Source organism: Chaetodon trifascialis, chromosome 8 (genome assembly GCF_039877785.1).
Source record: "Chaetodon trifascialis isolate fChaTrf1 chromosome 8, fChaTrf1.hap1, whole genome shotgun sequence".
Taxonomy (NCBI): Eukaryota; Metazoa; Chordata; class Actinopteri; order Chaetodontiformes; family Chaetodontidae; genus Chaetodon; species Chaetodon trifascialis.
The window spans coordinates 192,501-214,706 of NC_092063.1; the positions used below are offsets into that span (position 1 = coordinate 192,501).

General features: G+C 46.2%; 2 protein-coding genes across 3 annotated transcripts; one reads left to right on the forward strand and one right to left on the reverse strand.

The window, feature by feature from the left end:
* Nucleotides 1-510: 510 nt before the first annotated feature.
* snx21 (sorting nexin family member 21) lies at nucleotides 511-5,664 on the reverse strand. Its single transcript, XM_070969010.1, has 6 exons — nucleotides 5,525-5,664; nucleotides 2,571-2,905; nucleotides 2,282-2,478; nucleotides 2,009-2,150; nucleotides 1,719-1,884; nucleotides 511-1,161 (listed from the first exon to the last, which is right to left on the reverse strand). The coding sequence occupies exons 2-6, from the start codon at nucleotides 2,872-2,874 to the stop codon at nucleotides 666-668; spliced, it is 1,305 nt and encodes a 434-aa protein (XP_070825111.1). The 5' UTR covers nucleotides 2,875-2,905; nucleotides 5,525-5,664; the 3' UTR covers nucleotides 511-665.
* A 1,639-nt stretch (nucleotides 5,665-7,303) lies between these two features.
* On the forward strand, nucleotides 7,304-21,599 carry LOC139335275 (deoxyribonuclease-1-like 1). 2 transcript variants are annotated; one of them, XM_070968803.1, is made up of 10 exons: nucleotides 7,304-7,337; nucleotides 12,863-13,049; nucleotides 14,202-14,290; nucleotides 15,281-15,292; nucleotides 17,775-17,861; nucleotides 19,018-19,115; nucleotides 19,230-19,342; nucleotides 19,495-19,652; nucleotides 19,896-19,992; nucleotides 20,435-21,599. In XM_070968803.1, exons 2-10 carry the CDS (start codon nucleotides 12,870-12,872, stop codon nucleotides 20,564-20,566), a joined length of 966 nt encoding a protein of 321 aa, XP_070824904.1. In that variant the 5' UTR covers nucleotides 7,304-7,337; nucleotides 12,863-12,869; the 3' UTR covers nucleotides 20,567-21,599. The 2 variants fall into 2 exon arrangements, with proteins under 2 accessions (XP_070824904.1, XP_070824905.1); XM_070968804.1 differs by lacking the exon at nucleotides 15,281-15,292.
* The last annotated feature ends 607 nt before the right edge of the window (nucleotides 21,600-22,206 follow it).

Consider the following 22,206-nt stretch of genomic DNA (forward strand, 5'->3'; position numbering starts at 1 on the left):
AGTCAGTTTAACTTCCTCATATTTCTGCTGCTCGAGGAAAAACACTGAAGCACCTGTTCTTCACATTAAGGTCCTGAACGCCTCACGAGCTGTCCGACCTCACAGTGTCTGAGCATCACGCCTCCACTTTAAACTCACATCCTCCGAAGCCTAAAAACAGCTTTGTGCTCTGTGAGCGTCTCTGCTTCACTTCAGTCTCGTCCGTTGGACTGAAAACGTCCCTTTCTGACTCTTATGACTGCTTTCAGATTATCGCGCAGTCAGAAGGAATCACACTTTGGAATAAAAACCTGCAATAAGGCTTTAAAAGCACGACTGAACACGCGGAGGATGCATAGAAAGACGGAGTGTGACACCACGACAGGAGGAAGCACCTGAGAGCACGAAAAACAAGGTGAGGAGATGAAATCTGACGAGAGACTCTCAGAGGCGCTTCAGCGTTTTTTAACATCACAACTAGTTTCAGAATATTTTCAGCTTTGTTTTTGAAATATTACTTTTTTTTTATTTGGACTTTATTCATTTTCTTGGCTCAACGCAGACTCTTTTGAAAACACCTGGTCTGAACTCTCAGGTGTTTCTTCTGCACAGCGGCCCAAACACTCACACTGTGACAGTGATTGTCCTCTGCGGTGTGTGTGTGTGTGTGTGTGTGTGTGTGTGTGTTAGCCCTCCCCCTCGCTCTCCTCCAGGTTGTGTTTGACCAGAAACTCTTTGATGGTTGGTTGATTGTCGAGCCACGCCCACTGCTCCTCCAGGTGCTGCAGAAGCTCCTCCCACTGCCGCTTGTCTCTTCCTGTCTGCCACGACAGCCGGACCACCGCCCGTAACAACGGCAACAGGAGGGGGTGTGGCCTGCCCGTTCGCTGCGTTGACGAGTCCTGCTTTTCAGTCGGCGGGTGGGGCTTATCTTCCAGAGGGAGGGGCCTGTCCTCAGCGGGGGTCAGGACGCGGAGGGCGTGGTCGCAGTGATCCCGCGCCTCCTCCAGCTGGTCCACTTCCTGGAAGCAGCTCGAGAGCCCCACCAGGGTGTAGAACCAATGGGAGGAGCCCGGGGGTGGGGCCTGAGCCTGGCTGTCAAAGTACCTCGCCCAGCCCAGTTTGTGCTGCAGCCTCTTGGCGTTGAGCAGCGGACCCAAGGCCTCCTGGAAGCGTCCCACCCTCAACGAAACAAGACAACAGCGAACAGCAAAACTGGAGATGAAGTCCACGCATGAAAGACATAAAGTCTGATCTCATTTCATCATCAGAGAGACGAGAAGAGGACAGAGGGAAGAGCGGGAAAAACACCAAAGTGCGAGGAAGAGGAAGAGGAGGAGGAAGAGGAAGAGGAAGAACTGTTTGACTTTAACCTGCAGCACAACACGTTTGTCAGAGCCCCACAGTCCAGCTTTAAGTAAAAGTCAGAGTACGACTGTGTGGAATACTGTGGTAGTAGTACTGCAGTCAAACGTTTACTGAAGTACAAAAGCATCAAAACGAGCCAGTTCATCACAGCTCAGCTCCATTTTTACTCAGTCACATTCATTTTTACTGTGTCTGTGTTGAGTGTGTCAAGCCTCTGCTCTCCTGCTGCATCAGCAGAAACATGTGACCTCTGTATGTGACAGCCAATCAAAGCGAGCGTCACATCAGCGTCGTTACGACAGCTTCCTCTCGTCGTCAGTGTTCACACGAGCTGGAGGTTTAGAGAACGTGTGTGTCGGCTCGCATGTTACCTGATGAGCAGCTGCCCGGCCTGCAGGTCGGTCAGGTAGAAGAACTGGCGCACGCACGGCGCCCCCCGCAGGGCGGACAGCGCGCACAGGTGAGACAGATACTGCTCGAAGGCTCGGCTCCGCTTGGCGATCGTCTCTGCCGTGAAGTTCCTGCGCAGCTTCTTCCCTGCAGGTTACAACAGGAAGCAGTCAGGTTTCAGCGGGCAGGAAATAGCGACGGCCGAGGACTCAAACCAACAACCTCTCTGTCACCAACGTGAGTGAAGACAGAAGACATAACGAGGACATACGTGGGAAACAGACGCGCTCCATCTGGTCTGCATGGCTACGGCGCAGCGTGGCGTGCAGCCTCTGGAAGTCGGAGTAGCGGCGGGTGATGATGGCCGGAGTCTTGTCACTGCCGCCAGACTGGATCACATGGATGGTGTACAGCTGGAGAAGACAGAGCGACTGAATGGTGTCTGTGGCCACGTGTATCATCATCATCATCATCACCATCCTCATCACCATCATCACCATCATCACCATCATCACCATCAGCAGCAGCTTCGGTTTGAACTCACCACGTATTTGGACGAGCCGTCCTGCACCACGCTGGCGTCCGTCACCTCGAACAACAAGCTGTCTGTCAGTCGCCTCCCAGCGGGGGTGGGGCTTCCTCCGCCGAGTCCACGCAGGTTCCTCCAGCTCTCCTGAAGCTGCCGGGTCAGCAGGGAGGAGGGAGAGGGGGCTGCCGGAGACACGCCCACAGGACTGGTGTCTGCACGGGACAGGTGAGAGAGGGCTCAGGTGAGGACTCACCTGCAATTTCCAACAACAGTTTAAAGTCGACTGAGCAGAACACCTCCTCACCTGTGCTGCTGAGCCCCTCCTCCATCGACTCTCCCAGGAAGTCGGAGTCACTGTCCAGCCCCGAGCCCTCGCCCTCGGCATCGGCTCCGTCCTCCGCGCCTCCTCCTCCTCCTCCACTGTCAAAGCACAGCGTCCCCCCGAGCCGATCAGTCACGCACTCGTCCTCCTCCTCCAGCTCCGCCTCCCAGCCGTCCTCTTTGAGCTCCTCCTCGTCTTGCACGCTTCCCGCTTCCTGTTCAGGTCCCGCCCCCTGACCTTCTTTGAACAAGGAGCGTTTCAAGCGGTCCAGCAGCCGGGACGCCATGACGCCGCCTGGCCTCTGCAGGCAGGACGGGCTGAGGGACCAATAGGAAGGATTAACGTCATTCTTCTATGAAATCAACAGTTTGAGGTTTAATCATTGAACTGGGACACGTTTGAAGATAACGAGCAGCTGCTGTCACAGATTCATTAGAACACTCTCACACTGTCTCTCATGGAAGACATTCAAAGTGTCCAACATGAAAATAAGCTCAAACCCCGCCTACCTCCTCACCTGCACACACCTGACCAATCACAGTGCGAAGTGGGAGAGAGTCACAGAAGCTGTCAGACACAATATTTAATGTGTAGGATTTGGGAAATCTGTTGGATTGAATATTGAATAATTTGACCAGTTGTCGAAATGAAAATGAAACTGAAACGTCTCTTTAGTGGAACCTCTCACACCTCAGGCATCCGAAACGAGCCAAAGGATGCACCTAAACGCAGTTTCCTCTGAGAGGTCACCGGGCAGAAGCCTGGGGACCTCTGGCTGAACGTTCAGCGTGTCTTTTAGGAGCTTATCACTGCTTTTTATGCACATTTTTTACTTGAAAATTAACCAATAACACAGCTTTTGTGTAAAAAGTAGAATATTTGCCTCTGAAATGTCATTGAGTAGAAGTATAAAGCAGCATAAAATACAAATACTTCTATAAAGTACCACAAAATTGTACTTCAGTAAAAGTACTTAGTCACTTTCAGGCGCTGCCTTCAGGAGGAGCCTTTTGATTTACAGCAGGGAGGCGTTTCCTGATTAAAGCTTTGTGAAATCGATAAATAGAGATTTATTCCAGGAGGCGCTGCAGCAGCACACCGCTGTGAGAAAGATGTTCCAGGTGGAGGAACGTGATTCTGGGTGATTCAGCGTGGATGCATCCTCTCAGCGTCCACAGCGAGCATCAACGGGACGTTCGCTTCCACAATTCAGGTCATCAGAAGGAACATTTCAGCTCTGCGGACGCACTGATCCCACAGCCCAAACCAAGCCGGCAGAGATGGCAGCAGGCCGAGCTGGCTCCGGTTACAGCCGGCAGCCTCCCTGAATGGAAACCATGTCGCACATTAATAATGCAGCGGCTCGCTGAGTAATCCTGCAGCCGGAAAACAAAGCGCACAGCGAGGCTTCACGCCATCCTCCAGTCACACACTCAGCATCTTCAGGTGTCTCCGTTCACCAAGACAAACACCTGGAAGTCATCAGCAAGCTTCACCTCCCCTCCAACTCTGAGACGACAGTTCGGTCTACAGGAAACTGAACAAACGTGAACCGATCGACAGGCTGAAACACAGATTCAACTAAAGTCTGAAAAAACACATCGAAAAGGGACAAATGCACATTATTTAGGGTGCAAGTGGCCAAATAACTGGCTTTCTGCAGGGGAAGCCACATTATCATCACTTTCAGGACACAAAATGGTCAATTTGTGGATATTTTGAATCACAAATCAGCAGCTGCAAGAACACCTGGTGTTCACGTCAGATTAATAATCCCTGGACAATTCAGAAAGTACATTCTAATGTATCATCTATTCTTATATCGTTATCAGACTTATCACAGTGATATTTGTTCAATACATCAGTCACATTTTATTTTAAACTGCTGTTAAACTGATTTCACAACTGAAGTATATTTTCTCTACTGATTTCAAAGCTTCGTTTAACTTCTATCTAAACCCACTTGGATGCTCCTAAAAAAACACGAGACGAAACAAGAATACACGAGGCGTCCGTGAAGGTGCCACACCGATCAGTCAACTACCTGCAAGTTAAACATCCATCCATCCATTTTCTATGCCGCTTATCCCTTTCGGAGTCACGGGGGGGCGAGAGGTGAGGTACACCGTGGACCGGTCGCCAGCCGATCGCAGGGCACACACACACACCATTCACACTCACACGCACACCTAGAGGCAATTTAGAGTCACCAATCAATCAAAGAGCATGTTTTTGGTCTGGAGAGAAGAGAGAGAAGCCACGCATGCACGGGAAGAACATGCAAACTTCACACAGAAAGGCTCGACCCGGGAATCGAACCTGCGACCTTCTTGCTGTGAGGCACGCGCACCACCGTGCAGCCCCAAGTTAAACATTAGCTGATTAAAACCCAAATTATAAGAATGATTAACTTTAACTACAGTGGAGCACATCAGCAGTAGACACATCGTAATGAAGATAAAGGCTTTTTTCAGCTGTTTTATGACATTAAGTTATAAAACTAAGTTAGTTATAACTTTTAAACTAAGTTATAAAACTTATAAAATTAACTAAGTTAGTTAAGTTAGCAAGCTAACAACTTCGCTGCGTTCATGTTAACAGCAGGAGTTCAGGGCAGGTATCACTTAGTTAGCCAACACTCCGAGGTTTAACGAGACAGCTGACCCACATCTGTGAGCTAACCCTCACTGTTTAACCCAGCTCGGCATGGTACACTTACACTCTAAACGTCAAACTAACGGTTTAAAGCCGGACAGTCTGTTTCTGTTCCTGTATCCACACACACGACTGAATGAAGGAGTGGCGTGAACGGCTAGAACCGTTAGCTCACATCACTGCAAAGTTAGCAAACAAGCTAACAAGTTAGTTTCCAGTCAGCGTGTTGCTCCTGTTAAAGCTACTGATCCACTGAGCAGCCCGAGGTTCGGATAACTCACCCCGGGCTCGAAGCTCACTGTCCCCGCTCCTCTTAGTCCATGTCAGCGGGGAAACGTAACGTCTGAAGCCCCGGTCAGGACCTCCGGGTTGAGCCGTCCTGTAGGAGGTTGCGGGGTCCACACACAGCTGACTGTATCCTGATTCCTGAAAGTATCCCCGGCTGCAGCCCGCGGGTGGAGGCGGGACCGGCTGGAAGTCGGGAGGTAACCATATAAGGACATGCCATGGTCCAAAGGAACCAGCAGGGGGCGATGAGGAGCGGATTCAACGAGAGCACGACTGGGGAAGGAGCAGAGAAGATGAAGGTTAAAGGTTAAAGGTTCAGTCCTGTGGTGACAAGCAGAAGCTTCTGAGACAAAACTGGGCGGACAGTTTGTTTGTTTGTATATTGATTTATTTACGTCTGTTCGAGGGTCAAAGTCAAAAAGTATCAATACTGACAAATGAAAATACACAATAAAAAGTAAAAAATCCTGCACTGATATTTACTTAGACAAGTAGTAATAAGTTCATTTTTACTTAAGTATGTAAGTATTATTAGCATTATGCAGACTACTGTATCAAAAGTAACAGTACACACATTATGTCGGAACATGGCAAACATTATTATACATCGTATCATTAATTATTATTAGCATCATCAAATACTCTATTACCAGTAAAATCCTGCATTCAAAAATTCACAACCTCATTATATTAATATTCTTGTTGTTGTTGTTGTTGTTGTTGTTGTTTTGATGATGATGATGATGATGTATTAATGTGTAAGAAGTACTTTAATGTTGTTATTGATCAAGAAGGAGGTGATTTTTATCACCTCCTCTTGGTAGTTTAATGTGTAACAGTAAATCATATTTTATAAAGTGATTTTATGTTTTGTATGTAAATTAATTTGAAAATGTGCTCAATATGTAATGAATGTAACAAAATAAACAAAAACAATATTTAACTCTGAAATGAATGAGGTAGAAGAAAGAAAGTAGCATAAAATGGAAATACTCAGTAAGGTGTAAGTACCTCATTAATGTACTTAAGTGCAGTAGTTGAAGTTGAGTTGCATTAATGTGTAACCAGCACGTGACGGCGCAGGTGTTGAAGGTGGAGCTGATTTTCTATCCGTCATTTTAACCTGTAAAAGTGAGTCATGTTTTACATGCTCGTTGTGTTTGTTTGTCAAACTTTAACCTGTAAAGTTTCTACTAACTGAAACTATCTAATGAATGTGGAGCTGCAGTACAAAGCACTGGGAAGATGTCGCTCCTCTTTCAGTGTAAAAGCAATGAAGCAAACAAACGTCACTCCTGTAAAGTCATAGATTTAATCCTGCTCTTTCCTCTTTAGTCTCGCGCGCTCTGTGATGGTATTTTGCAGTGTTTGCGGGACGTGTTCAAACTGGAGTTTAATGGCTGCTGGAAAATGTCGAGGAGCCAGGTGTCATCCTGTTCTTCCACTTCTGCCAGTGCCACACAAAAGCAGCATTATGTGATATTATACAACGAAAGTTCATCATTTTCTTTGCTTCATGGCTTCAACATTTCAGTAAAAGAAGAAAACCTAAATCTTGATTTTTCTCTGGCTCTTGAATTTCCTCCACACGGACTCATGTCTTAGTTTAAATCACCGCCTCGGTGGTCTGAAACGCAAACTTCCTTCTTTCCCACAGACCTTGAATGCACCAGTATTGCAGGGCGTGGCCAACCTGGCCAGCACGAAGGAGGTCATCAACGGCAGGTAAAGAGCCTCCACCTTGCAGCAGCAGCAGCAGAGGTAGCAGAGTTTGAGCAGCGGAAGACACACGGCTCACCTGAACAGGTAAGAACAGTCTGTGCTGGACCGGACCAGTGTGTGTGTGTGTGTGTGTGTGTGTGTGTGTGTGTGTGTGTGTGTGTGTGTGTGTGTGTCTCTCTGCTGGTTTGAAGTGTGTGAGTGACTGTTCGAAGGTGTAAGAGCTGGTTTAGAGTGTGTCGGTGTGCGACCCAGATTAAGGTGTGCGCGCGCGCGCGCGCGTTGTTCTAATGTACTCTTGTGTGTCTGTTCGGTGTAACCCGGATGTTCCTCTTTACTCTTCTGTTGTCTTCATGACTTTATTTACCTGTAAACTCTGGATGAGACGTTCAGAGGAGCTGAACACTGTTACAGAGATGTTTTCTGCAGGAAGCTTCGTGTTATTTTATCTTAAATTCAGCCTGATATATTTGGTTTGTTTTTTCTTAAAAAAAAACAAAACAACTCTAGTTTAAAATACTATTATTTTATGCTGCAACTAAAGATTCGCTTCATGATCAGTGAATGTGCTGATTGCTCTCTGGATGAACTGATCGATCTGTTGAATGTGAGCAGTGAGAAAAGTCATCGGACGGCTTCTTTCGTCTGACTCATCGTCCTAAATATGAAGACTTTAGTGTTATTGTCACACAGAAAAGAAAAGCAGCTCAGAGATCTGGAATATTTAATGTTTTTGCTTAAAAATATCTTAAATCAGCAAATCATTTCAGAGATCATGAAGCTGTTCTACCCTTAAACAAAAAAAGATGTTTAAATTATTAAAATGTTTTAAAGTCCCAAAGTTTTCAAAGGTACCCAATACCTTCAGTTTGAGTTTTGGGGGAAATGAGCAGAAATGATGCAGAACATGTCAAGAAAGTACGATGGCTCAGCTCAGGATCAGTGTAATGATTCAGTGGATCCTAGAGAACGTTCAGAACATGACGGTTCTCATGACCATTGGTTCACCAAGTGAACCGTGACACACATGCAGTCTCCTCTGACTGACGTCCCTGGTACTCTGTGGTGTGGTTGATCAGGATTTAGGGATCAGACACACTTGTTGAATCACATCTCGAGGCCTTTATTTCTTTATTTCTGTCCTGATATTCATTTACAGTTTTTTGAAATCTCCTCTGATTCTTCCAACTTAATTGCAGTGTAACATTCTGCTAATTTCTTTATGTTTCATAGTTCTGGTGTTAAGCATGCCGCGCTGACTCTGGTCTAGATTACGTTAGCTAGATGGTGGCTTTCAGGCTCCTGATTGGCCCTTTTCTCACACTATTGCTCCCATATTTGGAGGGTCAGAGAGACGGGACGACTCCTGCTCGCAGATCAGATCTCCCTGCAGAGCAGATCTCAGTGCTGCTGGTCACTGGGCTGCAGACATGTTGGACTGTTTGAACCAGTTGCTCTCTGGTCCCCAGCCCCAGTCCCAGTTTTTCACAGCTAGAAGGTCCTGGGTTCGATTCTTGTCTGGGGAGCTGTGGGCACTGAGGGTGTGTCCTCCACCATGCCTTCGGTGCCTGCTGCCTCGTATCTCGAGGAAAAAAGGGGCCTTTCTGTGTGGAGTTTGCTTGTTCTCCCCGTGTTCACCTGGGGTATCGTCCATAAAAATACCCCCACTAAAAACATGCAAGACCACCACCTGACCAACTATGACGAAGGAACTGGACCCCGGGCGCCGCCATCGGCTGGCAGCCCACCACTCCTGGTCTGCCGCGGAGGAAGGACGACCAGGACGGGACAAAGGCGGGGAAATAATTTCCCTTGCATGGCGTGTGCATGTAGCGTGCATTGTTGTATGTGTGATAAATAAAGTACATCTCCTCTTCTTCTTCTTCTTCTTCTTCTTCTTCTTCTTCTTCTTCTTCTTCTTCTTCTTCTTCTTCTTCTTCTTCTTCTTCTTCTTCTTCTTCTTCTTCTTCGGTAGCATGGTGGCTCAAGTGGTAACACTGTCGCCTCACAGCTAGAAGGTCCCCGGTTCGAATCCCGCTGTGGCGCTGGTGGCGTGTCCTCCACCATGTCTTTGGTGCTGCTGCTCGAGGAAAAAGGGCCTTTCTGTGTGGAGTTTGCATGTTCTCCCCGTGTTCACCTGGGGTTTCCTCCTTAAAATAACCCCCACTAAAAACATGCAAGAAGAAGATCACCACCTGACCAATGGTGACGAAAAAAAAAGATGGGGCACCGGCATCGGCTGGCAGCTGGCAGCCCACCACACCTGGTCTGCCGCGGAGGATCGACAGTCCGAGGATGGGTCAAACGCGGAAATATAATTTCACGAGAAGCATGGCGTGTAGTGTAACTCACTTGTGTGACGTGATCTTCTTCTTCTTTTTCTCGTCCTGCAGTCAGGACTGTCCCTGCTGAAGTTCACTGTGTCAATGACAGCATGTGCAGCATGTAGTACATGCTGCAGTACTTCCTGTACATACAACACACACACCACTCCCTGACACAGTCGTAATAAATCTGGAATTCTCTGAGCTCTGCAGGCCGGGTTTATGGCTGAGCTGCCGCTCTGGATCAAGTCTTCTGGCTTCTTGTGTCCTCTCTGAGAACAGCACATGTTAAAACATGGATTAGAGTGGCTGAGTTACACCTCTGTGCTCTGTGAAGTCACCAGGCTGTGTGTAGGATCAGGCTGCTGAGAGGAACGTTTGACAGAAGTCACTCTACTGGTCCCACCACCTCCAGGCCAGGGAGGGGCCCTCAAGCCTGAAGCAGCCACAGCTGACTCACTGCCGGTCTGACTTTACCGACCGACCGTGTGTGTGACTGACCTGACGGCAGCTGTTCAGGAGGTCATCAGGAAGGTCCTCGTCTCTGTAACGTGGACCAGCCCCTGCAGCCAGTGAAAACAGCTTCACGCTCGTCACTGTTGACGTAGTTTACTGCAGGAGTGTCTGCTGTCATGTGACGTTTGCTGGTTGTGTGCAGGTAGATTACCTGATAAAACCCTCTGAGGACAAACACGCCGGACGGTGCAGGCGGAGCGTGAGCTGAGACGCTCGCTCCTGTCAGAGGGATTCTACTGCTGGAAGACGTTTCAGCGCAGTTACGTGTGCTAACGTGATTCACTGTCAGCTTTCAAGTTGGTGGCCGGATCACAAACGGACAAACAGCACATGAGACAGGAAGTAGACAAACCCACTTTTTTTTAACCTTGTTGATTAAACGTTTTGCCCTGCCATGTTGGCGCTCTGGAGCGTTGCAGTGGCTGTAAGAGTCGTAAACAGAACCTTTAAAAACAAGCTGCAGACATATTGTTAATAGAGCTTCAGTAAGTTCCTGAAGCTGCTGTTCACTGCAGGTTTGATCAAACAAACAGCAGGAAACGCTGGGGGGTGGACTGTTCGATGGGGACTATTTTCAGAGGCGGATTCCTGGGGTTCGTACGACCTGCGACCTGGAACACGCGTCTGACCTTCCTGCTCAGCGTGACGTCACAGGAAAGCAGTACAAAAGTTCCCAAAGCAAACTTAGAAAGATAAGATAAGATAAGACTTTATTGATCCCACACTGGGGAAATTAGGGTGTTACAGACAGCATGTAAGAAAAGCAGGAGTAAAAATGAGATGCAGAAAAGAACAAAGAGACCAGAAATATGGACGCAAAATCAAAAATCTGTTCTTTATACACATAATGTATAAAAATGGAACATTTTTCAAATTGCACATGTTAAGTTATGGATGATAAATGAGAGTGTTTTGTACAGTAGAGAATATATGTAACACAGTAGATAGACACAAAATGACCCCCCCCCCCGCACACCTCAGGTCTGAACATGCCCGCTCGCCTCCCTCAGACCAGTCAAACCACTCCACACGTCACACATTCACTGTGTCTGTTACAGACGAGCTTCGGTTCATATTTGCTTTCCAGCCTTCCTGCTGTGATTCTGGGCTGCGAACACTCGGTTCTTCTCTGCAGGCGCCGGCTCAGTCATGTAGTTCGCAGCTCCAGACTGTGAATCCCGAGGATCCTTGTGCTCCTCGACGCCCTCGCCTCTTCCTGTTTGTGCACGGCTGACCAGCTCGCGGTGTCATGTTGTTCTGTGAAGGGTCGCTGAGGACTGACTCGCCCTGTTGCGTCACATTCGGTTTCACATCCCAGTGCAGAAAACAGTCGAATGAGTCGCAGCTCGTCTGCTGCAGCTCTGCATTAAATCCCATTTTAAAGGGGATGATGTCAGTTTGTAGCTGGAGTTTGAGGGTTCGACCCTCTTCATGAGGAGAAAGTGCAGCTCAGCAGGAATATTTGAACATGTCTAATTCACACAATGACGTCAGGACAGAGAGAGACATGCCTGACATGTTAGAAAATACAGACATAAGTACTAAGTAGTATTTCTATGAGTAACATCTGTGTTAGGAAGTAAAATACTCAAATTCAGTCACACGTCACTGTAATAGTACATGCAGTCAGTATTTTTCGGTGTACAGTGTGACGTCGTTATGCTGGATTGTAAGCGCACACTCTTATTTTGATCCGCACTATGAGGCCTGCAGAGGTCTCTTATTTTGAAGGAGCAGAGTGGACAAACCAGCCGGTTGATTTGTGTTGGTAACTTCCTGGTTTTTGTATTAATTTCTTACAAGGCTTTGTGTTATTTAATGGCCTGAAATACATCACGGAAGTCGTTACAAAGGAAACCGAATTTACTGATTACATTTCAAAGTGATATTTAGTGTTAGTAATAATTTATGCTCATGGTTTCTTTCGCGGGGCTGCGATCGGCTGGCGACCGGTCCAGGGCGTACCCCGCCTCCCGCCCACTGACGGCCGAGATAGGTTGATAGTTTTTGCTCATTCTGCTTCTGGACTTGAGCGAGAAGGTTTGCATTTCAGTGTTCATCATTTTTTTGGCCTAACTACCATGAAAATAGTATTATTCACTTACCATCGATGGTATTGATGATGTCTGTAATTAGTTCCTGTTTTGCGCTGCTCGTGCATTTTGACCGTTTTTGTGCATCAGACTTTTACAAAAACAAGAAAAATCCTCGTTCACGTCTCAGCAGGGCGTTCCTGTTGGAGCTGCTTGAGGTGGAGCTCATTTTAACTGAAACTAACGATTCTTTTCATTCTGGATCAATCTGCTGATCATTCCCTCCATCGATCGATCGATTGATCGTCCGAAACTCCACATGATTCCAAACACATTGAGAGGAAGAGCAGACTGACTGATAAATCACCATGAACTGATCCATGGTTTCAGCTGCGCGTGTTTCATTTCTAATAAACGTGATGTTTTATTGTGTTTCGTGTGCAAACATTTGTAAAGTAACTGAAGCTGTCAGAGTGCAGTAAAAAGTACAATATTTGGCGCTGTGACATACTGCAGTACTTGAGTAAATGTACTTGTTTTCGTAGTGAAGAGCTCATAAAGACTTTAAACTCTGCTCTTCCTTCAGAAAATCATCTCTTTCTCTTTGTTTCAGGCTGATCGTGAAGCTTTTTCAGACATTTTGATTCAGAAGAGTTTGTTGGGTTTGGGTTCTCCTGAAACAGAGCAGGTGTCTGCTGCTCACATGAACCTCATTATGCACCTGTTGTTCTCTCCTCAGTCCAACCATGAGCTGGCGCTCTCCCCGTCTTCCTCTCCTCCTCCTCCTCCTCCTCCTCCTCCTCTCTTTCCTCGCCCTCCTGGTTGGAGGAGCGACCGACTCTGGGTTCAGGATCTGCGCCTACAATGTGCAGAAATTCAACGCGGAGAAAGCCTCGAACCGCAGACTGATGCACACCCTGACACGGGTAGAACACACACACACACACATGCACGTGCACGCTCGCGTGCTCACACGTACAAAGACAAACACACACTCTTTCTCAGCTGCTTCATGATGGAGCAGTTTTTTAGTTTCTGAGCTGAACACCAGTCATCTAATGCTCTGTCTGTCTGTCTGTCTGTCTGTCTGTCTGTCTGTCTGTCTGTCTGTCTGTCTGTCTGTCTGTCTGTCACTCTGTCTGTCACTCTGTCTGTCTGTCTGTCACTCTGTCTGTCTGTCTGTCTGTCTGTCTGTCTGTGTGTCACTCTGTCTGTCACTCTGTCTGTCTGTCTGTCTGTCTGTCTGTCTGTCTGTCTGTCTGTCTGTCACTCTGTCTGTCTGTCTGTCTGTCTGTCTGTCCGTCACTCTGTCTGTCACTCTGTCTGTCTGTCTGTCTGTCTGTCTGTCTGTCTGTCTGTCTGTCTGTCTGTGTGTCACTCTGTCTGTCTGTCTGTCTGTCTGTCTGTCTGTCTGTCTGTCTGTCTGTCCGTCACTCTGTCTGTCACTCTGTCTGTCTGTCACTCTGTCTGTCTGTCTGTCTGTCACTCTGTCTGTCTGTCTGTCTGTCACTCTGTCTGTCTGTCTGTCTGTCTGTCTGTCTGTCTGTGTGTCACTCTGTCTGTCTGTCTGTCTGTCTGTCTGTCTGTCTGTCCGTCACTCTGTCTGTCACTCTGTCTGTCTGTCTGTCTGTCTGTCACTCTGTCTGTCTGTCTGTCTGTCTGTCTGTCTGTCTGTCTGTCTGTCTGTCTGTCACTCTGTCTGTCTGTCTGTCACTCTGTCTGTCTGTCTGTGTGTCTGTCTGTCTGTCTGTCTGTCTGTCTGTCTGTCTGTCTGTCCATCACTCTGTCTGTCTGTCTGTCTGTCTGTCACTCTGTCTGTCTGTCCATCACTCTGTCACTCTGTCTGTCTGTCTGACTCTTTCCGTCTGTCTCTCTCTCCTGTCTCTTTCACTGTCTCTCTCCATCTGTCTCTCTCACTGACTCTCTCCGTCTGTCTCTCCGTCTGTCTCTCTGTCTCTGTCTCTTTCACTGTCTCTCTCCGTCTGTCTCTCTCCTGTCTCTCTCTCTGTCTCTGTCTGTCTCTTTCACTGTCTCTCTCCATCGGTCTCTCTCCGTCTGTCTCTCTCTCTGTCTCTCAGATTGTGTCTCGCTGTGACATCAGTCTCCTGCAGGAGGTGATGGACCCTGACGGTAAAACCATCAAAGCCCTGGTGGCGTCTCTCAACAGGTACCGTGAAGCCTTTAGGAGCAGCTGTCGCTCTTGAACGTCGCTCTGACAGAAACCTTTTCTGCTGCCTCCAGTCTTAACTTTAAAACTGGGATTAAAGTCACTCCTTTACAGCCAATTAAAAGTCGTTCGTGCTCTTCAGTAAGCCACGCTTTAAAGGCTTTAAATGAGTCCCCTCTGACTCTCTTAATGCTCAATAATTCATTTGTTATTGACGAGTGTTGTCTTGTCTGCTGGTTGGTGTTTTCACTGTCACTCTCTAATGATTCGCTCTGACTGTGCTTTTATTCAAAGTCATGATAGATGTTTTACTAACAGCTTATTAGAAAGCGAGAGAGCCCTGATTACTGATATTTCTAACAACATTATTACCAAATAGACAGTTTTTTCACAACCTGGCAACCCAAAACGTCTCGTCGTCTTCTAACCTGTAAAGCGTTCAGGAATGACGTGTTTAGCATGAACAGAGCCGCTGCTCACAGCTGATGATTTATTAACCACTAACGAAGCCATTACTTCCAATCAGTTTACTAACAAGTGATAATCAGTGAGTCCGAACACACTGACGCCGTCTCACGTCTTTCCGTCCAAACCTCCAGCTGATTACTGGCTTTTAAAAGCTGATATTTGACCTTTTTGAGGTCATAACCGGTCTTCGTGTTTCAGATGTTTTTGAACGCAGGGTGAGACAGGCTTCAGGCCAGGTCCAGAGGACAGATCACAGTGTTAAATATTAAGATTTCTTATGATGAAATGCTTCTTTATTCAACAACCGAAGCCGTCGTGGGGACTTTGGGGACACCGCTGACTGACGTCTCTCTCTCGTCTTGTTTTCCACCATCTGAACGCTGATGAGACGTCGTCCACTAAACTGGAGGATCTAAAGCGAATGTGCTCACACAGTGACAGTAACAGTGCTGTAACCTCATCATGCATTAATACAATATGGTGATCATTACCTGTGTGTGTGTGTCTGTCTGCCTCCAACAGGGAAATTGACAGGTACAGTGGATTTAATGAGCATGTGGATCGTTATCTAATCACAATTAATCATCCCAATCACCTTTATTTGTTTATTCATCTATTTAATTCATTTATTTCCTTACTAATCCCGATGCTTGTGATAAAAGGAAACACTTTGTTTGGGATCATCGCTGTTGCAGATCAGCTGACTGTCAACCACGTCAGTCTCAACAGATCAGACCGGAGGAAAAGCCTCAATATCAGCAGCTTCATCACTCAAATATTTACTAAAATTAAGATTTCAATCTGTATTAAGAGTCTATGAGACTTGTGTTTACGGCTCAGTTTCAGAGACGTGGGTGACGCCTCCAGAGGTCTCTGATTGACATGCTGAATCTCGAATCTACAGCATGTCAACCGCAAAGCTTTGGTTTTGTTCTTGCCTGCTCTAAAAAGTTTATTTTTTTTTTTTTACCAGATTGACTGTAAATCATATCCAGAAATTATCATTTAGATAGACAGCTGAAGGTGAAGGATTGTCTGTTGAAACTGTCCTTGTTGAGAGTCAGCTGAGCAGATTTACCAAAATAAAGTGTGAACACCAAATTATATGCAAGGCTTAAATTGGGACTTTTTACATTTGGAGGAGGGAAGGTCCTGATGGACAAATTAAAAACATCTAATTGTGGAATAATTGAGCCAACAAGCACTCAAAAATCCATTTTACACACTAAACACACAAATCGGTTCATTTATTTCACAGTTCAAACAAATATCAATAACATGCGGGACAGAAATACAGTTATCTGCGTGGTCAAAAACCTCATATTCAGTGATAATCTGTAAACTGAGACATCAGGCGTCTTACGTCCACACTGAGTACAGATACCAAAGCTGGGGGGTCATTGGCTGCAGTGGAAACATAAATTTGAGTGTCGTCAGCAAACATTGAAAATGTGCACCATTTCATGAAAGGCGACGGAGCCGCTGCGTGAACACAGGAAAGTAGTGGGCCGAGCACTGAGCCTTGTGGGACGCCACGTCCAGCAGAGTCAGCTGCTCAGTCCAAGTAATCCACTGATTAATGAACCAGCTGACAACCTGCCGAATGCAGCTTTGTTAGTGACGAGATGTGAACCTGGACTGAATAAAAACGCTATTAACGTACTAACACGAACCTGAAACACTTTTTTTTAAACGTTTAGAAATGAGGAGAATAGAAATAGAAATATTTTCATTTGAGTGTCTCTGTGTCGAGGGTTCATCCCACGATTACTAATTACTAATATCCACATAAATAGGCTAATTTTTCCACATAAAATCTGAGTCAGCAAATTTAATGATGGTACAGCATATGCCATGTTGTCGGCTCCACCTGAGAAATGGCCCAGTTTAACCCCAGTTTGGTTACTGGAACAAGGCTTTGCTTTGTTCAGCTGCTTTCCTTCTGCTGATGTCTAACAGGGACCAATATGACTTTTCTTTTCTTTTCTTTTCTTTTCTTTTCTTTTCTTTTCTTTTCTTTTCTTTTCTTTTCTTTTGGTGAATAACTAATCCTAATCTCTGGTGGTTGGTTCCAGTCTAGTTTTTAGGCCAGTTTGATTTTAGCTGCTTGGTTTTGCTAATTGTGGAAAATGTGCTCTATTAACAAATGCATGCATGTTATTCCCTGGCATCACTCTGACAGTTTAACTCGTCTACATGGAATAAAAAGTGGGATTCCTTCATGTCTGATTACGTTGTCAACTGTCCAAATTGAGGTTGTTGTGCATGCGTGAATCTATGGGAAACTTCTGGTCAAACAGGTTGTTCCAAGGGAAAATGTGCAAAGACTGATGTGGGAGCTAGCTGAGGGCCGTCCCAGGGCTGGAAGAAGTACTCAGATCTGTTACTGAAGTACAAGTACAACATCCCCGTTAATGTAGTGCAGTACAAGTACAAAGCATCATTAAATCAAAATACTCAAGAACATTGAATTTACACTTAAGTACAGCACTGAAGTACCTGCAGTTAGTTCCTGCAGTGTCCACACACACACACACACACACACACACAATTAGACTTGTTTTAGGGGGATTTTTGGGGAAAATAATTCTTAAAATTCACTATTATTCTTTCTGATTCTTTTGAGTTTAATATTTACGTGACGAATCATCGGACAAACTAATTTCTTCCCTTCTGTACATTTCTGCCTGGTGGTCTAAAGATTTGAGCAGCTGATCTCAGTCCATCAGCATGAATCAGGATCAGGAAAGTGAAATAACATCCATCAGCACCAAAAAGTGACCTCTGCTGAGGTCCACCAAACTCCTGAAGGAGACCCTCAGCAACACTGACGGCTTTGATAGGCAGAGGTTTAAAGAGTCCGTCAGAGAAACCGCACAAAGCTCAGCCTCACATGCTGGTGAGCCTGAGCTTTACGGAGGTTTTGGTGAACCTAAACGCAGCGTGATGTTGCTGGTTGGACCTGTGTCTCTGTGCTGTGATCGTCTAATCAGCAGTTTGTCTGTCTTGTGTTGAGGTATGACGAGTACAGCTACCAGTCTGTGTCCAGTAAGAGTCTGGGAAACTCTCCCAGCGACATGCAGCAGTACGTTTTCATCTACAGGTAAGACACAGCAGCTAGTCCAGGAGCAGAAACACACCTGTGCACACCTGCATGGTCCCTCAACCTGTCGGATGCAACATAATGCAAAACTGAAAATGACAGCAGGTTGTTTGCAGACGGTGTCATGTTGCTTTTGTTGTGGTGTGAACTGCAGATGGAGGGCAGGAAGTGTTTTTCTGTGTAGGAAGCACAATAACACACACACAGAACGTCGATGTTTTGTGTTGTTTACAGTTGATCGAATTGATCAAACCGAGAAACCACAAGGAGTTTTTATCAAATTAACCAAATGTTGTTCATAAGGGTGAAAAATGCAACAAATTTACTGAAAAACGCAGAGAAAATGACTTGTTAACTGTCTGTGGGCGGGAGGAGCCGGATGACAAAAGCTATTGATGCTAGGAGCTAAGCTAATAGCGATTAGCTAATGTTTTAAATCTATGGTGATAGATTTAAAGTAACGGCTACAGGCAACACGACAAACACTTGCTAAATAGGATTAATGGTTTCGCATAAGACAGCTGAATGTAAATAATGTTCTCTGTCTTGTTTAGAGACGATCTTCGTCTTTAGTGACATTTCGTCAGACCTTTGTGAGCGGTTAACCGAGCAAACAACCTTAACATAAATGTCAACGTTCAGCACCGCGGCGCTGAACATTTGCTGCTCCGTGAATCCACAGGACAATAAAATCTACGAACCAACCAAACCAACCATCGACAGTCATCCGGAGCACTTTGGTATCGAGGTCGTGGACCAACCGCTAACAGAAAGTTGTTTGCCTCCAAACTTTTGTTGCTTTCATTTGTTTTCTCGAGCTGATCGACGTCTGAAGGAGCAGCTCGTTGTTTTATCTGCTGACTCAACAGCAGCAAAACTTTAAGTTCAGGTGAAAAATCGCTTCATAACATAAGAGTCACATCCAACATATGATCTGATGTTCTGTTTCTGCCTTTGTCTCATAACTTCATCTAAGAACTTTCCTCCATCTCGTCCATTGTGGTTTTCACTTCCTGCCCTCCATCTGAATTTAACGTCACGTGACTGCAAACAACCTATAAGATGGTCAATGAGAGGAAACCATGTAAAACCATTTAGCTCATTTTAGCTCGTGAGTCATTGTGGTCCTTGTGGACGTGTCCTCCTCTCCTCTCAGGACAGACATGGTGGAAGTGATCGGTCAGCATCAGTACCAGAAGAAGCAGTCCTTCGTCAGAGAGCCGTTCGCCGTTCAGTTCCAGAGCAAGAAAACTGGTCAGAGGACACAAAAGACACCTAAACCAGCTCACTGCCACCATGTAAATGACTCTTACCCTTCATTGCTCTGTGCCTCCTCTTCCTCTTCCTCCCCCTCTGTCTGTCCTGCAGCAGTCAAGTCCTTCATTCTGGTTCCTCTGCACACTGATCCCAGTCAGGCCGTCCAGGAGATCAACCGGCTGTACGACGTCTTCGAGGAAGTCAGCAAGAAGTGGAACAACATGGTGAGGACGTGCGATCCGATTTGCCGGCAGAAGCTTTTCGGACTTCTCGTCTTGTCGATGCCGGAGTCGGTGACATTAGCCGTTAGCGAGCTAGCTGGCCGAACTCGTGCTCGTGGCGTGAATCGTGTACGTGTGTGTGTGTTTGTGCGCAGAATGTGATGTTCCTGGGAGACTTCCACGCCGGCTGTGCCTACCTGACCCGAGCCGACAAGAAAGACATCAGACTGTTCACCAACCCCAACTTCTCCTGGCTGATCGGAGACAAAGTGGACACCACCGCCTCCGACGCGACCAACTGCCCTTATGACAGGTGTGTGCGTGTGTGTGTGTGTGCGCGCGTGCGTGTGCGTGTGTGTGTAAGTGAGAGAGAGAGATGTGAAGGGAACAAAGGGAGAGAAAAGAAACAAATAAAATCTTTTATATTTCTGAATGTTTCATTTCATCAGCTCACTGTGTGTGTGTGTGTGTGTGCGTGCGTGCGTGCGTGCGTGCGTGCGTGCGTGCGTGCGTGCGTGCGTGCGTGTGTGCGTGTGTGCGTGTGTGTGTGTGTCAGGATTGTGGTACATGGGACAGCCTTCCTGAAGGGGATCAGTCCGTTCTCTGCAAGAGTCTTCAATGTCGCCAAAGAGTTCAAACTCCCCACGAGCAAGGTCCGTCTGTCCGTCTGTCTTTCTGCCTGTCTCTCTGTCTCCGTCTGTCTGTCTGTCCATCTGTCTGTCCATCTGTCTGTCTGTCTGTCTTTCTGCCTGTCTCTCTGTCTCCACAGCCTGTCTGTCTGTCTGTCCATCTGTCTTTCTGCCTGTCTCTCTGTCTCCGTCTGTCTGTCTGTCTGTCCATCTGTCTGTCTGCCTGTCTCTCTGTCTCCGTCTGTCTGTCTGTCTGTCTGTCTGTCTGTCTGTCTGTCTTTCTGCCTGTCTCTCTGTCTCCACAGCCTGTCTGTCTGTCCATCTGTCTGTCTGTCTGTCTGTCCGTCCGTCTGTCTGTCTGTCTGTCTGTCTCCCAATGTGAGACAGTTTTTGTCTAAAAGTGTAAACAGGTGGATGAAATTGTACTTGTTGTCTGACTCTGGGCTCTGCTGCTTCTCTCTGCCAGGTGCTGGAGTTAAGCAACCACTTACCTGTAGAGGTGAAACTAAAGAGCTCCGCCCCACTCCTTCTGGCTACGCCCCTTCTGATCCTCCTCGGTGTCTCTGTGATCGTCCAGTCCTTCCTGTCCGCTCTGTGATTGTCTGATTGAGTCTTGGGGTGGAAACGAACCATTAGTCTGATCACTGGGAGGGATCAGGGTTTTTTAACGCCACACATTTTCTAACAGATTTATTCTTCGGTTCGCTGTAGTTTAACGTGGTCAGAGTAAAGCTGACGGAGCCTCAGGAGAAGAGCGCCGCTCCAACGACTTCAGGAAACATCTTCTGACTTCATACAGGGAGGTGGAGACGAACAACTAGCACAGTTCAAGGCAGCCCCAAGCTTCACTCATCCAGCTGAGTTACGTTGCTTTAATTGGCTTTTAGAGGATTTTCAGCTTCCTGAACAGCCAGAGCTTCACCCAGAGCCAACTGGAAACTGAAAGTGAATGAATCAACCCGCGCTGCAAACGTTCAGGACACTCTGTGCTTTCATCTCATCTTAATATTACTTGGATTTTTCAGTGGAGTGTTTTTGTTTTTTCCTGCTGAGAACAAGTCTTAAAGCCAACATGCAGGAGTATAAAAGTGTTTTGACCTCCTGGTGCCATTTACAGGAGGCCAAATTCTATTATTTTAACAGTCATTATATAATGAAAGGGACGACGACGACGATAATGATTAACTGTCTAAACTAATAAGGATCATTCATTGTTTAGTGAGAACAGCTGAGATTAAAAACCTCGACGTGATGAATCATCCTGAAGCCAGGAACCTGAACCAAAGAGGCGTTCAGATGGATGTTCATGTTTATTCTATCTGATCTGCCTGTAGAGCCTCACAGGACTCCACAGGGTTGTGTTTTTTAAATCAATGTACATATTGTAGATTGAATTTTAATGACTCTCATATAACTGGCTGTTTTAAGCAGGTGAATTGCTGCACTGTTGTTATTTTAGAGGTTTTCTGTGCTCGTTTTGTCTTTTTCTGTCACCTTCTCATCTGCTGTCATCTCAGGTCTATTCCACTCTGTACAGACACTGATGTAAATATTTACAATATGTTAGGACGTCTATTATCTGTGTGTTTTTATGCGTTTTTAATACTCAGTAAAGTTTTTATTTTGAAACTAAATTGCATTAGATGTTGTCATTGCACACACACACACACACACACACTCAAACTCGCACATTTTTACTCCTTTTCAGATCTTTTTAGCACTTCACTTCGTTCAGAACTCTTGAACTTCTGAGAAGTTTTCATAATTTTGAAAGAAATGAAATGAAAATTGCTGATGAACACATTGACCACTGGGTGGCACCACAGAGCCAGCAGCATGTGTTATAGTCATGGTGGACAGCATTGGAGCATTTAAATACTCCAGCTCTTACAGCACACACATTCACAGCTGAACAAGTCAATCTGTTCTTTTGTGAATCTGATTGAGTTTCTCTCTGCTGTTCGATGCAGCCATTGGTGTCCACTCATTTGTGTACAAAATGAAGATTAGACTTCAGACTTTAGCTGATCGGTCACAGGGAATGTGTCTATCTATGCCTCATATATATGTATGTACACTATTAGTATTCATTGGCACCTGTTTAAATAATCATTTTTATATTTTTGATCATCAGTTTAGCCTCCGCAATTTCTTCTTATTTCCTTTAATCCAGATTCTGTACTGCAATGACTTCCTGCTTGTCTCGAACCCTCACTGAAAACATTTGCCCTCTGGGCT

Coding starts and splice junctions, on each gene's coding strand:
- snx21 (XM_070969010.1), bottom strand. CDS start 2,874: ATGGCGTCCCGGCTGCTGGACCGCTTGAAACGCTCCTTGTTCAAAGAA. Junction 2,151..2,281: donor ACGGCTCGTCCAAATACGTG/GTGAGTTCAAAC, acceptor TGTCTTCTCCAG/CTGTACACCATCCATGTGAT. Junction 1,162..1,718: donor GCCGGGCAGCTGCTCATCAG/GTAACATGCGAG, acceptor TGTTTCGTTGAG/GGTGGGACGCTTCCAGGAGG.
- LOC139335275 (XM_070968803.1), top strand. CDS start 12,870: ATGAGCTGGCGCTCTCCCCGTCTTCCTCTCCTCCTCCTCCTCCTCCTC. Junction 19,343..19,494: donor GCAAGAAGTGGAACAACATG/GTGAGGACGTGC, acceptor GTTTGTGCGCAG/AATGTGATGTTCCTGGGAGA. Junction 19,653..19,895: donor ACCAACTGCCCTTATGACAG/GTGTGTGCGTGT, acceptor TGTGTGTGTCAG/GATTGTGGTACATGGGACAG.